Source organism: Netta rufina (assembly GCF_964035555.1).
Source record: "Netta rufina genome assembly, chromosome: 7".
In the NCBI taxonomy this organism is placed as follows: domain Eukaryota; kingdom Metazoa; phylum Chordata; class Aves; order Anseriformes; family Anatidae; genus Netta; species Netta rufina.
This window is the reverse complement of record NC_140130.1, coordinates 23,768,268-23,782,593: the sequence shown is the minus strand read 5'-3', so window position 1 is coordinate 23,782,593 and position 14,326 is coordinate 23,768,268. Positions and strand designations below refer to the sequence as shown.

General features: G+C 47.5%; 1 protein-coding gene across 1 annotated transcript in view; it reads right to left on the bottom strand.

Moving 5' to 3' along the window:
- Positions 1-14,326, bottom strand: part of FBXW4 (F-box and WD repeat domain containing 4) — a 57,948-nt gene that overhangs the window by 29,116 nt on the left and 14,506 nt on the right. The window contains 2 exon segments of the mRNA XM_084290558.1: positions 10,899-10,993; positions 13,503-13,635. Of these exon segments, the coding sequence (XP_084146684.1) occupies positions 10,899-10,993; positions 13,503-13,635 (228 nt within the window).

Genomic DNA, 14,326 nt, shown 5'->3' with positions numbered 1-14,326 from the left:
TCTTTAAGAAATGCAGAAAGATGAAGGGGAGGAGCAGAGAATTGGGAAGACAATAATTAAAAATAAAAAAAAGCAAGCCCGCTTGCCGATTGGGTTTTGGATTTTTCCTACAAAAGGTTAGAGACCTTTGCACCACAACAAACACCAGTATGATCAGTGCCAGGCCAACTGGGAGAAACAGAATCACCGTGTTTTCCTACTTCTGCACATCTATTTTAGGAACAGCTGACATGCAAAGAATACCCTTTTGCAAAAGGTTTCGGGATGCTGAATTGCCCAGCTCCTAACAGGGCTGAGTAATGCAATCTCTCCCCACCTGCCACAAAGACAGCCTGGTCAGAAAGGACGAGGAAAGCTGACTTGGCTGAGGAGAAAGACTCTGAGCAGTGCTTTCCACTCCTCCCTAGAGGGTTATAAATCGTGCTGGGAGCAGGGACTTGAGATGGGTAGCACGGGACTTGGAATTGCTCCTCCTGGCAGCTGTGACTGTGGGGAGGTGTGTAAATCCTCAGGGCAGAACCAACCTGCACAGGACAGCTGTCCAGAAGAGGTTTCTGCAAAGACTGTATTTGTAGCACAGGTTAAGATGGACATCCAGATCACCCTGCTGGAACCACAGCAGTTCCCTTGGAGATTATAAGGTCTTTTCCACTTAAATAAATAAATAGAAGCCAAAATCCTACTTCTGTTTTTTTCCAACAAGGCCTCTCCATCCTTCCACAGTGTTCTCAAATAAAATAGTAACCCTGGGGCTGAACCCAGGATCTCCCCTCCTCTACAGGACCTTGTTCCTAGGCATTCATTCTTCCCGTTCAGCTTCTTCACTTTGATTCTTTCCTTTTCTTCTTAGCCAGTAGAAGGGAAATCCCTGATCCTCACTCTAGACACAGGGTCTAGACACCACGCACCTCTTGTCAACACCCTACAAGTTCAAATTGTCCCAGGAACCTCTTAGGAGGCAACATGGCCAAATGGACTCTGCCTGAAAGGCAGTAGGACCTCCTGGTGGCAGAGCCTGGTGGCAGAGCCTCCTCTTGGAAGGAGAGGAAGAGCCGATCACGTTGCACAGGCCGAGCGTTGACCGGCCAGTTCTTGGACACTAAGATGAAGCTGGAAAAGTCCTGCAGGAATGGTTGCTGTTATTAATAGGCACCTTGCTAATGCTGCCCAAGATGGCCAGCTCCTTCTCAGTCATTTCCTGCTGCAGGCACCAAATCCCATCGGTCACACAGCTATATGCTCCGTTACAAGCTATTTCCTCTGGACATCTGCAATGCCAAAGGCTTCTGCAGAAGGTCCTGATGCTCTCCCCCCTTCCACCCTCCTCTGCAGACACAGCTCCCTCATAACTCGACTTGCTGGGCCCGCAGCGGGTGGGAGGCACACAAAGATTTACTCTTCAGAGATAGCACCCTCGCCCTTTCCTCCCCCACGAGCCCCCTCTCCACCGGGTCCGGGCAAACAAACCCCGAGTGGGAAAGAGAGCTCGCAAGAGGCCTGCGTCTGGCCCCGGCCGCCTTTCATCCCGAAGACGCCTCTTCCCGTTGGAAAATACAAGCATTGTGTGAAACCATTTTAATATATTCATGCACATTCCTATAGCTCGCAGGAGCGAGCGGGTCCCAGCACCCTCCCCTCCCCTCCCAGCCCTTCCGAATGATTTTCATCGGCCACGATGCACTGGGAATGCCACCTGTTTTCTCAAATGCCCGCGAGTATGTAAATGGTGGGAATATGCGGGCCAAGCGCCGTGGTTTTATTGTGCTGCAGAAAAGATTTTACTAATTACTCGCCTAAACTCCAGAGCAGTAGGCCTGCTTTTTTTTTTTTTTTTACAAAGCGGGGAAGATGGGGGCAGGGAGAAGAGGAGGAGGGGGACTAAAAAAGAAAGAGGGGGAAAAAAAAAAAAAAAAAAAAAAAGAGTGTAAAGGGAAAGAGGGGAAAAGGAGAGGGAACGCAAGGGATGCATTTCAAAGTTTCTCCAGCAATTGGATGGGGGGGGAGCTGGGCCAATGTGAAATCATAGAGGTCAAAGGTGGGTCTCCCTCCCTTGTGAGAAAGTGGTGAATCAGGACGGTTTATCAAACGATCATTTTCTTTTGAAACTGGGAGGCAGCGGCTGGGACAATTCTGCAGATGTGCTTGATGAGTTTGGGACAAAAATGGGCCGCCTCCTCCCCCCCTCCCCCCTTTAAGGTCTCCCATCAGGGGTTGCTTCTCCCTCCAGTGCCTCCAGGACCCTCCCCTCCCTTCTTCAGTGGTCAGCTGAGACCCCCACCCACTGATCGCCTTTGTGTGCCTGGCCTTTGGACACACTGACAGGGCCCTTTATGAGACCCCAATCAAGACCCCCATGTCACAGGTACCTAGTAGAGATACCAGACCCTTTTCAAATGAGGAACAACAAGGAAAATATGCTGGCCCATTGTCCCAGCACGGCACCAAGGGAGATGAAAGGGCCAGGCTGCTCCCTCTCCGCAGACCGCCTGCCAATCAACCCCAGTTATTAAGGTCACGATGTGGAAATTCTTTTGACCTACACCTAATCAAAGATGCACCAGGGCCTTTTGAGACAACATGGGGGAAGGTGGGAGGGCAGGCATCCCCCCGCCTTCCCCACCCATAAATACAGTGGAGCTTCCAAAGAGAATTTAGGAGGAGTTACCCCAGTGGTGCTGAGGCACACTTGTCCCGAGTGCCGCCGGGGCAGCCGAGCTGGGCTCCATGCTGGCATTCAGCCTCTGGAGAGCTTAAATGAAAAGCTTTCCTCACTGAAAAGTTGCAGACTGAGCAACACAGGAGGTGGCTCAGAAGTCACGATTGAGGACCGTGTGTGATAAGTACTAAGCATCCTCCTTCCCATCCCCAATTGCTTTGGTTTTCACTGGCTGTGGGCTTCACATAACACGTTCAGCACCAAACAGCGCTGGGCCCTGAAGAGGAAACTCACTGGGCATGAATCTATGAGCTTCCAGAAGCTGAAGCACCTGGAAGAGGGGATGGATGCTAGCAGTAAAGAGCATTCTGAATCCCTCTGGGATGGGTCAGATGGGATCAGAGGAGCACATCCCACCACACAGCTACAGAGCACTTGGGATAGGGACAAGATCACCTGCCCCTGAAAAGCTGTTCCGTATCCCTCACTGTCTGAAGGACACCACCACATGCTCAGTAACAGACCAGACACAGTACTTCAACCTGACAGCAGTGACACAAGAACTGACAGACTGCAGTCTGTGGTAGTCCACACAAAAAGGAGAAAAAACAAACACTGTAACAGAAACATTTTTCAGCATATATGGGAGTCTTCTGTCTGTGCATGATTTAGAATAATGTCCTCCAGAAGAGCTAAATGATTTAAATCATGCCCACCACCACCACTAGCACACTTAAGACCAATCTTGGTGAAGCAAAAACTTCTGGCATCCGTCTTGATGCAGCAGATCCACCAGCATCCAGGCAATATCCTTCCCAGTGCCACTGCCAGTTTGCTGCCCTCATCCTGTTGGCATCCTTCAAAGCCCACCTGGATCAAGGTGTTAGTGAAAGGCAAGTAAACGTGATGCTGTGGAGGAGTGAAGACACGAGCAGTGCGGCTGTCCTAGCAACAGACCTGCAGGTTTCGTTATGCTAAACACTTTGCTCATGCATTGGCTCAAGTTCCTCCACCTGCTGTCCACATTTAGCTCATGGAAGACCCAGGTTCAGCGCCACTTTGAGTCCCCCAGCTCCTGCCACAGAGCCCACCTAAGATAACAGCCTACTAGTGGTGACCAGCTGGGTGGGAGATGAGAACGGGGAGACTCAAAAAGAGCTTTGGCATGGAGACTGTACGTCCACAAATCTTGCTATACAACTTCTCCACTGCAAGTCGTTCCTGTTAAATTCTAACCTTGAGGTTAGCTACTGGGTTCCCAGCTCCATATCCTTGTTCCTTGGCTCTCTCACGATTCCTGAAGCGGGTAGAAGACAGTTTTTTAATCCTTGATATTAAACCAGCTCGCTCCTACACCACAGCAACACGTGGCCTGGTTTAGGTTGTTGGAAGCCAAGACCCAAGGGGCACACAAACCAGCCATCTCCTCTACAGGAAGCTCCACTACCCAGCCAGGCGTGACTTCAGCACGGCAGACAGAGGTGAGTTTCTTACTTCAGGGCAACAACCTCCACTATCTCCCTCCTTTCAAATGCCAACCACAGGCTGAGGACCAGCCTCCTGTCCTCAGAGTGAATCAACACTCCTCGAGAGGGGCTAGGCTGCTATCTTAGGGCACTGCAACTCCACTTCCCACCTCGGGGCATGAGCTCGCATCCTCTGAGTGAGGCTCCCAGCCTCATCTGGGAGGAGTAACAGTGGAAGCTGAGCCTGGTTAGAGGCATCCGCACCTGGGGCTCTCACCGTACAAGAAATGTCCATCCCTCTCTGTCACTCCCCGCCCCCAAAAGCAAGCCTTTGAAAGGCAGGGGAGGGAACAGACACCACTCTAATTGTAGGAGTGAAACCTGGCATCCTCCTGCCCATCTACCTTTGCACTCGCTCTCTGATTCTCTTTGAACCTCTCGTACAGCTTGTCAGGTCGCTGCCCTCCCAAGAGATCAGAAAAAAAAAATAGAGCAGTGATTACTGTTGTACACTGATTTGCAAGGAGAAAGAGAGAGAGAGAAAAAGAGAGAACAGCCTCCATGTGTCAGGCTATGAAAGGGCTCTGACTCTGAAGCCGCCTGAAAAACAAACCCTTAATTTAAATGTTAATGAAAGTGCTGAAGAGACATCAGAGGCTTTCGTTTCTCTACAAGGAGCAGAATCACCAGGTCTAGAATTTATGGCCCCCTTCACCTCCCCTCTCCCCTTCTCTGCTCCATCAGCCAGAGAAGTTAGGAAAGGAAAAAAAAAAACCCTAATTTTAACATTAACTCCACACTTCCACCCTGGGATGCAATTGCTAAATTATCTGTCGGCAGAACACTGATCAAAGGTGGAAAAACAAAGGCACACTGCACAACTGAGCAAAGGTAAACAGCAGCTGAGGTCTGGTGAAGTTACCTTCCCCTCCTGTAAGTTTAAAAAGCAAAGAGAAAACGATTACAAACTGGAAATAGAAACCTCAAGGCATAAGGCTGCCAGCCCCCTCAACTAAGTTTCTTCTGTCACATCGATTAAACAGGCATGGATTCTCCCGTGCAAACCAAGCAACAGAAGAAAGATGCTTCCCCCAAGCTTTCTGAGACAGACTTTCCCCTCAAGCAAGGTGAAAGATGAGAAAAAAATGGCAGGAAAAAAAAAAAAAAGACTCAATATGCAACACAGCACCACAAGATTAGAAACAGATGTCTGGGATCTGACTCAGTTATAGCTACTGCTTCCCCAAACCTGCTCACCTGCCCGTAACCACTAGTGAGCCAATTCACACAGTTATAGACAATCTGTATGTTAGAGTATTGGCCAAAAGTGACAGAAAAGGAGCACTCGGTAAGATGTGTAAACTGTGATGCACAAAGCAAAGAAACTGAATTGAAGAAGGGCAAGTTGCACGCTTTGCCAACCTACAGAAGTGTTTGTATGTGTGTTTCTGCAGGAGAGGGAAAAGGGACATGTATTTTCTTCACCAATATGCAGAAGGCCAAAGAGAATCATTATCACACGATTAAGAAAGTAAAACAAACTCTTCTTCCTCCCAGCATCAAGGGAACAGTCAGGGCACACGGATGAGGCACAGGTGTCATTTTAGCTCCAGAGGGGAGAAGCTGGAAAGAGAAACTGATCCTCATTTCCTGCTCTTCAGCTCGGGGGTGAAAGAGCACCAAGGCAGTTATGACTATTGCATATATCTAGAAGCCTGCATCCAGATCGCTCTCTGAGGTCAGTAAGGGATGGTACTTAACACCACCACTAACGCTGTGAGTCCACCCTGGGATCTCACAGTCAAGTAGAGCTCTTCCTGCCCCTGTTTAAGAAACAGCTGCAGGTCAGAGTCCCCTCTCAATTATTCAAACCGACCAGGCTCTGCAGAGATCCCTAAGGACAGCAAAACTATCGCTGCCTGCTATTTTGCTGTCGATGCACAAACCAAAATAAAAACCCCAGTTACTTGTCCTGTGTCCTAGCAGACTCAGAAAGGTTAACCACACAAAGCTAGGTCAAAACAGAGCAGCGCTACAGCCAACAGCTCATCTCGACATGCAGTAAGGGATAAAATCGGAGCAAGAAATGAGGGCGGTGGGAACATTAACAAGCATTTTAACTGCTGCACATTAGGGCTTCGGCTGTACAGTTAAAACCACTGCAAAGTTGCTCTGACTCAAGTCGGTTGTTTTGCTTTAAGGCAACCTGCGAGATCAGATTGTTTCATTTTCACAAAAAGTTTCCAGATAACCGTTAAAAAGAAGCCTTCAAAATGAACCGTTTTGATTCATCCCACTGGAAGAGAGGCCCATTCAGCCATGGCGTCTGCCAGTATCCCTTCTCTTCCTTCTTTTCCCCAGCATGTTCTGAGTAAGTTTTTACAGTTTGTCTGAGGTCGTCCACAGGGACAGGTATCTATCTCCCCAGATATTACTTCCCCATAATATTCCATGGGAATGGCAACCAGGTTCACAGAGATTCAAACCAGCATGTAGAGAGACGGGAGTCAGGTCTCAGCTACAACACTGCAGAAATAGAGAGAGCACAAGCTCTTTTACTTCAGCTGCTCATAGAACTACTCATTTTCCTTTAAATCAAATATTGAACACGGATATCTTGTCTTTGGTACAAACTTTCCTCCTCTCTGAAGTGAATCTGCACTTCATTAAGGCCACTTTTGCAAAGAGAGGTTGTGTACTGCAGTAGACCAGCTGACATAGCTGGAAAGGGGACCAACCATCTTGCAGGCTTACACCCCAAAAGCACATCTCTGCCACAACAGGGCACGTTACAGTCCGGTGTCATTCCCCCAGATTGCACCAAAGGTTTCCTAGCTCTCCATCTACAGCTGCACATCAAAAAACATTTTTGTGCCTCCATCATCTCTTTTCTGAGTTTAAAATCTGCTATGCTTGTAATACAACACAGGAAGACCAGTTCTCATCATAAACATCTCAAAATCTAAATAGCAAATTCCAGTGGCCAGACCTGGCAGGAGCAGCTAGCTTAGAGTTGAATACTTTTTTAATCCAACACCAAAGAATTTCTGAATGCAAGATTATTAGTAAATTTAACATCAAGGTCCACTTTTTTTTTCTTTCCCCTTCAGTTTACAAGCTTCTCTATCTTTAGAAAAAAAAATGCATTGCAACTAACTTTCCCCTAAATAAAGGAGCATTTCAGTAGTACAACGTGTATCTGCGTTTATATATATAAAGCCCTGTATTTCTGCAGCCATAAATGCCAGGCAATTGGACCCCGTTTTCTCCATAAACCTATCCTTCAAATTAAACAGTGCACAGTGGTCACTTCTCTTCCCTGGCTACTGCCACCTTAGGGAATCACAAAGCATGAAGGTGCCACTATTCCGCCAGAAACCCCTGGGTTTGCCTCACTTTACACATTTGAATTGGTCCACTGCACTCAGGCTTGCCCTGGTCCCTGAGCGCTTGCCACTGCACTCAGGCTTGCCCTGGTCCCATAAGTCATGGCAGTAAGCACTACTAAATGAAAGTTTAACATCTGCATGACGCAGAGTTCAAAAGGCAAATGAACTCGGGGGGAAGGGGATTACAAGCAGCTAAGAAACGTAGTTGAGTGCACGCAGCCTCTCTGTAAGGACAGCGTTTTACTCATCCATGCAGAAGGACAGCGCTGGACACCAATTAGTGGCCAGAGCAAGGTGAGGCACCCTGGTTTATGGGTGCTCTAAGACTCTTCTCTAGTCCCTGACCTGTGATGTGACACCTGCTGTCCCAGGTGCACCGACCAGCACCACTATTCAGAAGACTCGCTGAAAACCCATACAATGCTCTCCCTGTCCCCACGACCCTGCAGAACATCGTTAGGAAGCCCCAAGGCAATAAGACCCCAATAACGTATCTTGGTGTGAAGGCACTTCCACGACTGAAAGGTAACACAAAAGACTAACCACGGTTCTCCCCACGTAGTAGGAAGAAACGATCTGGTATTCCTGGTACCTTTTTACTACCTTTCACCCTACCTGATTTTCCTTAATGGCATCATTCTGCTTGCAGACCCTGCCAGCATCCAGCCCAGCATCACGAGACAAAGAGCAAGAAAGCTTCCTCCATAGCTCAGCACATCTGTGAGAGGATTTCTGTACAGCCACATGGAAACTGGGGATGACTCTAAGCAGAACACTAAAGCCTGAGGAGCTGCACTTGGAGACTACAAGTATCCACACAGGGCAAAGCAATTGCACAGCTGTACAAGCCACCTTGACTGCTCCTAGCAGCATTGCTGTGATGATTCCTTTCTTGCTGGGGATGCACTGGTCCAGGTCCTGCCTACTGAAGTTTAATTTGTGGGTACAGGCACTGTCTGTTAGAGCAGCAACCCTGCAGAGCAGCATTCCAGCAGAAACCCCAGCTGTGCACCAGGACTGCATGGGATACTAAAGAAGCTTCAGTGACAGACAGAAAGATCTCTGAAACAGAAGAAGAAAAGTTTCACTGCTGTCTATTAACAGCTGAGGTTCAGTAAGAATCCAGCCCTGACTGCTTTAGAGAGCCTTAGTTTTGGCAAACCTCCAGGTCAGGAAACTTCAGCCTCTCCAAAGCAATTCCTAATGGCTAGAGCTAGAGAAGCTCTCCCTGCTCCTACCCCACCACGCACAACTGCTTTGAGCTGTTCCAAAAGTCTGTATGTTCATAGCAGAGAGAGCTGGTGGACTCTCAGCAACCATGGGCCAAAATACTTGTGGTCGGAGCCTGATTGTACAGCAGCTCTACACCATAACCATCCATTCTTATGAAGGAGATCCCAGTTTACAGCAGCAAGGGAGGAGGCAGAACTGGGAGGGTGTGTCGAGTGGTTAGGAGGAAGTGGAGGTTACAGGCCACGTTCAGCCTCACTGAGGAACAAACGCATCCAAGCGCTGGCCAGAAGGATGGGGACTGCTAGGGAGGAAAAGCTTCACACACAAGTGCATAGGGAATGCCTGTGGGTGAAATATGGGCTCCTGCAAATAAAACAGAAACCACAGAGCTCCCCAAAGCAGACCTTGCTAGAAACAAGATATTATCTTCTTGATACTCACCCTCATTAGACAGCAAGCAATAAAACCTATTAGTGAAAAATTCATCTCCCCTGCCCCTTGCCCTGGCCCTCCCCCACCACATGCCCTCCTGCTCTGATCCTCTCTCTCTTCTAGGATGGCTGCGATTTGTTCTGAGAAGCGACAGGTTTATAGGTTAGCCGACACCTTCTCTCTGTGGAATTTTAATTAACTTCTCCCATCGTCAATATGTTAAGGAGCAGGGTTCCCATTATACGAGGTCAGCAGCGTGTTTCAGGCCCTGCTATATCAGCCGTCAAATTGAAGAATTAATGACGTGGCTAATTGGCTCTAATTCTCCACCCCCCTCCCCAAAATATGGAGGGGCAAGATAGGGGGGGGGGAAGAAGGAATAGGGCAGGCTGGTGGGGGAGGCTGGTACAGTCCACAGTCTCATAAAAAGAGTGCACAATTTAAGCCGACTTGTTCATGGGGTAGCTGTTCTACCACCCCTCATTTATCACCCTGCAGGGAGGAAAGGGGGGAGTGGGGAGACAGTGGGTAAATATTGTGACAAAGAGCGTGCACAAGCGTGCACGCCAGGGAGAGGAACGCTGTCCTGACAAGAGGCCACCTCCGTAGGTCATCACTTAGGAGTAGGAAGCAGCATGCCACTAGGCTCTAACCAGCCGTGGTGCTAGAGCCAGAGCCTGTCTGCTAGAAAAGGGGCCTTAGCAGCACAGAAGACTGCAAAGGGTTTCTATCCAACATCTTACAGCAGCATTAATGCACGTGGCACTTCTTCAAAAACACCATCTGTGCCAAACGTTTGGAGCAATGGGACAAGGGAATGGCAAAATCATAGCAGGCCCAGAGGGTCACTTCCTTGATAATGCCACTAGCTCCGCACCACTAAGTTTCTGCCACCAGCAAAACACGCTCAGACATCTACTGAGGACAGCAGTTTGGGGAAATACTTGGGTATTGCACAAGCCTAAAATTCACTTGTTGAAGACATCACGTGGACAGCAAAACCAGCTCTTCTTTCCTCTTCCCCTCAGGAAAGCTAAATAAGAATCTCTCTTGCATGCAGAACAACAGCTTAATAATGCAAAGAGACAGATCATTGCTGGCCAGCATAAGATTTTAACTGCAAGAGTTTAAATTGCTCAGATTTTCACTTCCTCAAGAACAGGATCAGTTTGAAAAACACCTTGGAAGACACTGGTATTTTGCCCTTACCTTCCATGCTGAAGTTGTAGCATTACATCTGCATTAGAAGCATAGAGCTACAGGTGACAGAGGTTGGAAAAACTCGTCCATGAACTCTGCTTCTACCTTCCTCTGTTTAGCATGCCAAATTTACCCTGAAAGCTGAGCGCTAACCACTGCACACAGCTCCAAGCAAGCTTGCCAAGCCAAAAAAGTAAGGATCTTTTTGCTTGGCATCTCTTCTGCCACAGAATGAAAATACAAGTTGGCATCTCTTCAGTAGAGAAAACCTCAAGAGGATCTGGCTCACCGCTTCTAACTAGGAAGGCAGAGCAAGTCAGAAAGTTTGCTCTGCAAGTAAGACTGAACAGGTCCCACCTGTGACAGTAACAGAAATGCAGGGCTATTTTCACAGCCTCTTATGAAGGGACCACTCTGTTGTGCAGGGGCACAAAAAAACAAGTCTTTTGGGGACACACATCCTATCCAACTCCTTTACTTCTTCTCTCTGTTGGAAATTGGGAATAAAGAGAGCTCATTTACCTTAATAATGGGCTGATAGCAATGGACCACACTCGATCCTCTGTCTGCACTGTATGTAGACACTGCCCAACTCTGCCCGCGGACAGGGACCAAACCTGAAGAGAGAGATGCACATTATGCCACGTCACCCAGAAGGCAAAGAAGATAGGATGCACACTGCTAATGCTGTGCTGCAAGAGCTCCCCAAATCATCTTGCTCACCTTCCCAGATATCCTTTCCCTGTATTTCCATTACTTATTTCTGAGGAGAGCCTTTCCATCACTGGCAAAACAAGCACTCAGAGTTACACAACTCAGCTTATGATTATGACCTTCCATCCCACTTCACCACGGGGAACAGAGAAAGCACTCCCATCACCACGCGCTTTCTAGGGCAGCACTCAGCACAGACATTTCTCGTCTTCTGGAGTTAAATAAACAAGAAGCGAGATTTGATCAGATCTCTGCTGCTCTCTTGAACACTGCAGGAAGACTTTGTACCATCCCTGGAAATATTTCCATTCCTATTTTCTATAAAATTAATTGTTCACTACCCTGTAAAATAGCTCTGTGTAAAGCCACCCCCTTTGGAGCAAGCTTCTTAAGTGTACCCCAGGCTATTCAGTGCTCCCCTTGCTCACTGACAAGACAATGTAAGAGAAATCTCTTCCCTCCCCCACCAGTGCACACGTGCACATCCCCACCCACCAGTTCACCTTCCCCACTACCTTTGTTTCTGGGTCCTTATAAAGTCCCCCAGCTTCTTGCTGGGGCCTCTGCTTGCGTTCCTCACTTTCCCCACCTTGCCCTCATTCTTGGCTCAGAGAACTTGAGCCCCCCAGTTCTGTGTAACCGACCCACAATGTTTCACTTCAGGACTTCAAAGCTGGGAGTGCCCTATTTGTTTGTTTGTTGATAATGCCCAGGATTGCAGGCTATTCTTGTCAGCGGGGAATTTAGCACCTAGTGTCAGCAAAAGCAGCAGAAAAGCTTAACTCTTTTAAGGCATCCCTATCTCCTACAGGTTAAAAATATTGCTCAGAGCACACTATCTGGTGCCTATCACACAGGAATGTACATTAGCAGCTCTTCAGGGCTTAGTCCTAATCAACACTCAGCAGAGCCCTCAATAGCTTAGACATTTAGAGCCCCTTTAAAAGGCTGGTAGGGATTCCCTTCCACCCTCCAAGAGTCTCATTCATGCAAACAAGGCAGCCTACAAAAGAGATAGTAAAAAATAAACGGTGAACATCCTTAGAGCCTATGCTGCAGGGAGCACTGGGTGGGCAAGATCTCACACTAGCTCCAAGAAAAACAGACTTAAATTCCCCCCTGGCCTTCAGGAATTTGTTCTCAAGGTCAGGGGAGGTCTTTCCTCTGGCTGCCAGGGAAGCACCAAGAAGGCACTCTCCCAGTAAAGAAGCTCCAGAAAACAGAGAGGAGCAGCCCTGCTTAAAAGTCAGAAAAAGCAATATCAACACCTTGTTCCTGGGAGGTAAGCAGCATCTCAAAATAGTGCCTTCTGCATCTGAACACCGGTCTCCTTGTGGGTGATTTTACCCAGGAGTATGCTCATACAGAGGGACCAACCAGAATAGATAGGGTAGAGTTGCTCAGCAGCCTTGTCAGATGGTTACCCATTAACACACACTTCCTATAAAACCTGGAAAGAGACATTTAGGTCTTCTTTCGGCCTACCTTCTCCTCTTGTCAAACAGGAATTGCCTTTTTTCCTTTTACCTCCATTAATGCTCTAAGATTTGTACCAAGAACCAAGAGTATCCAACATCTTACCCTGAGCAAAAGCAAAAACTTTCAACATTCAGCAACCACTACTAACACTAACAAGCGTTTGTGAAGATGCTACAGGTACTGCATCGTGCTAGCAGGACACAGGTGAAATCGCTATGTGGAGTTTCCTTAACTACTAAAACAGAATTTGTTACAGCTCAGGAGAACAACTCTCCAGGTCTGTGCAGGAACACATCACTGCCAACCAGATCCAGGAAAAAAAATCAACAAGGTCCTGTCTCAAAAAGAAACAGCCAGCAATTATGTGACAGGATTCAGTGATAACAACTGTAAGGGAAAAATGGGAGCTTGTTATATTTATAGCCTAATTTCACTCCCAATTTGTAAAACAAGAACCATAAAAAATAAAAAATATAAATCAACTACAATCCCATGGGGCTGGAAAAGACATCATGCTACCCTTTAAAGAGATCGAATATACAACAGAGAGCATGTGAAGCAGCACTGCATCACAAAGCAAAGATGTGCTTGAGATACATACAGCAAATTTCAGACTAACTGGCAAGGATTTCCACTATAGTGTTAGACAAACGTACAATGAAAGAAGCAAAACATCAGCTGCCTTCTTTTGTACTTCCTAGTTTAAACTAGCAGCTGATATCCTAAAGTACTGACAAATCTCTTTCTTAAAAGCTTGGCACAGCAAGCATCTTTGCAGAGACATAAGCCTATGCCAAGATACCCAGCACTCCTCCTGCACACACGCAAGCCAAGGCTTTCCTGAGAGCTTTGCTGACACAAACTTTCATGGCACAAGACCTCTGAGGTCACGACTGCAGCAGCACCTGCAGCTGCTGGAACATCACTGCTCACCTTCGCTGTTCTGTCCCGAGAGCCACTGACAATGAGGCCACCTTGGAAGTCCACACAGTTCACCTCTTGTTCATGAGCAGAGAACTTGACACTGTAGGAGCCGTGGATCTTGTGAAGGACAATATTTCCATCCCTGAAAAACAAATCCCCAAGCAGGGAGTGTATCAGCTGCCTCTCCCTTGCCTAGTCACACACCTTCCATTCCCGCTTGGCAGTGCCACTGAAAGACCAGGACTGATCTCTCATGGGAGCTGAAATTCAAACAGCATTATTAACCCTCCACTCCTCACACATCACCTGTTCTCTCAAAATCCCATCTGGATCCCACATCTGGCCATTCAAAGCCTGATCTGCTGCACATGACAAATTTCCTGGCTAACTTTCCACCCACCACTTTGTGTTAAACTGCAGAAACTAGCAGAGCAGCCATTCCTCCTTCTCCTGCTTTCAGCTTGCCAGAATCCTGGCTGGACGCTGAATGGACAGAGTAAGTGAGTGTCATGTTAGAGCCTCAGCTTTTCATTCTTTTCAGAGCAGTTACACAGGGTTTTGCATTTTGAATTAACTACAAAGACACTTAGACTTCTTTTTAGCCAATACAGTTGCTGGAATTTTAAATGCATGCCTTCATTTTCACCTGAATTTTGGGCTACAGTTCACAGGGGAGAGTGTCAAGGCATCCAGGGCAGACAGCCATGCTTGCATCTCTCAATTCTGTGCTGAAGTGCTGAGTATATTAATAGCTAAAACTTTATATATAACAGTTCTGTCATTTGCTGTAATTGAAAAAGGCCAGCCAAATGCAAAATTAATTGGAGAAGTGT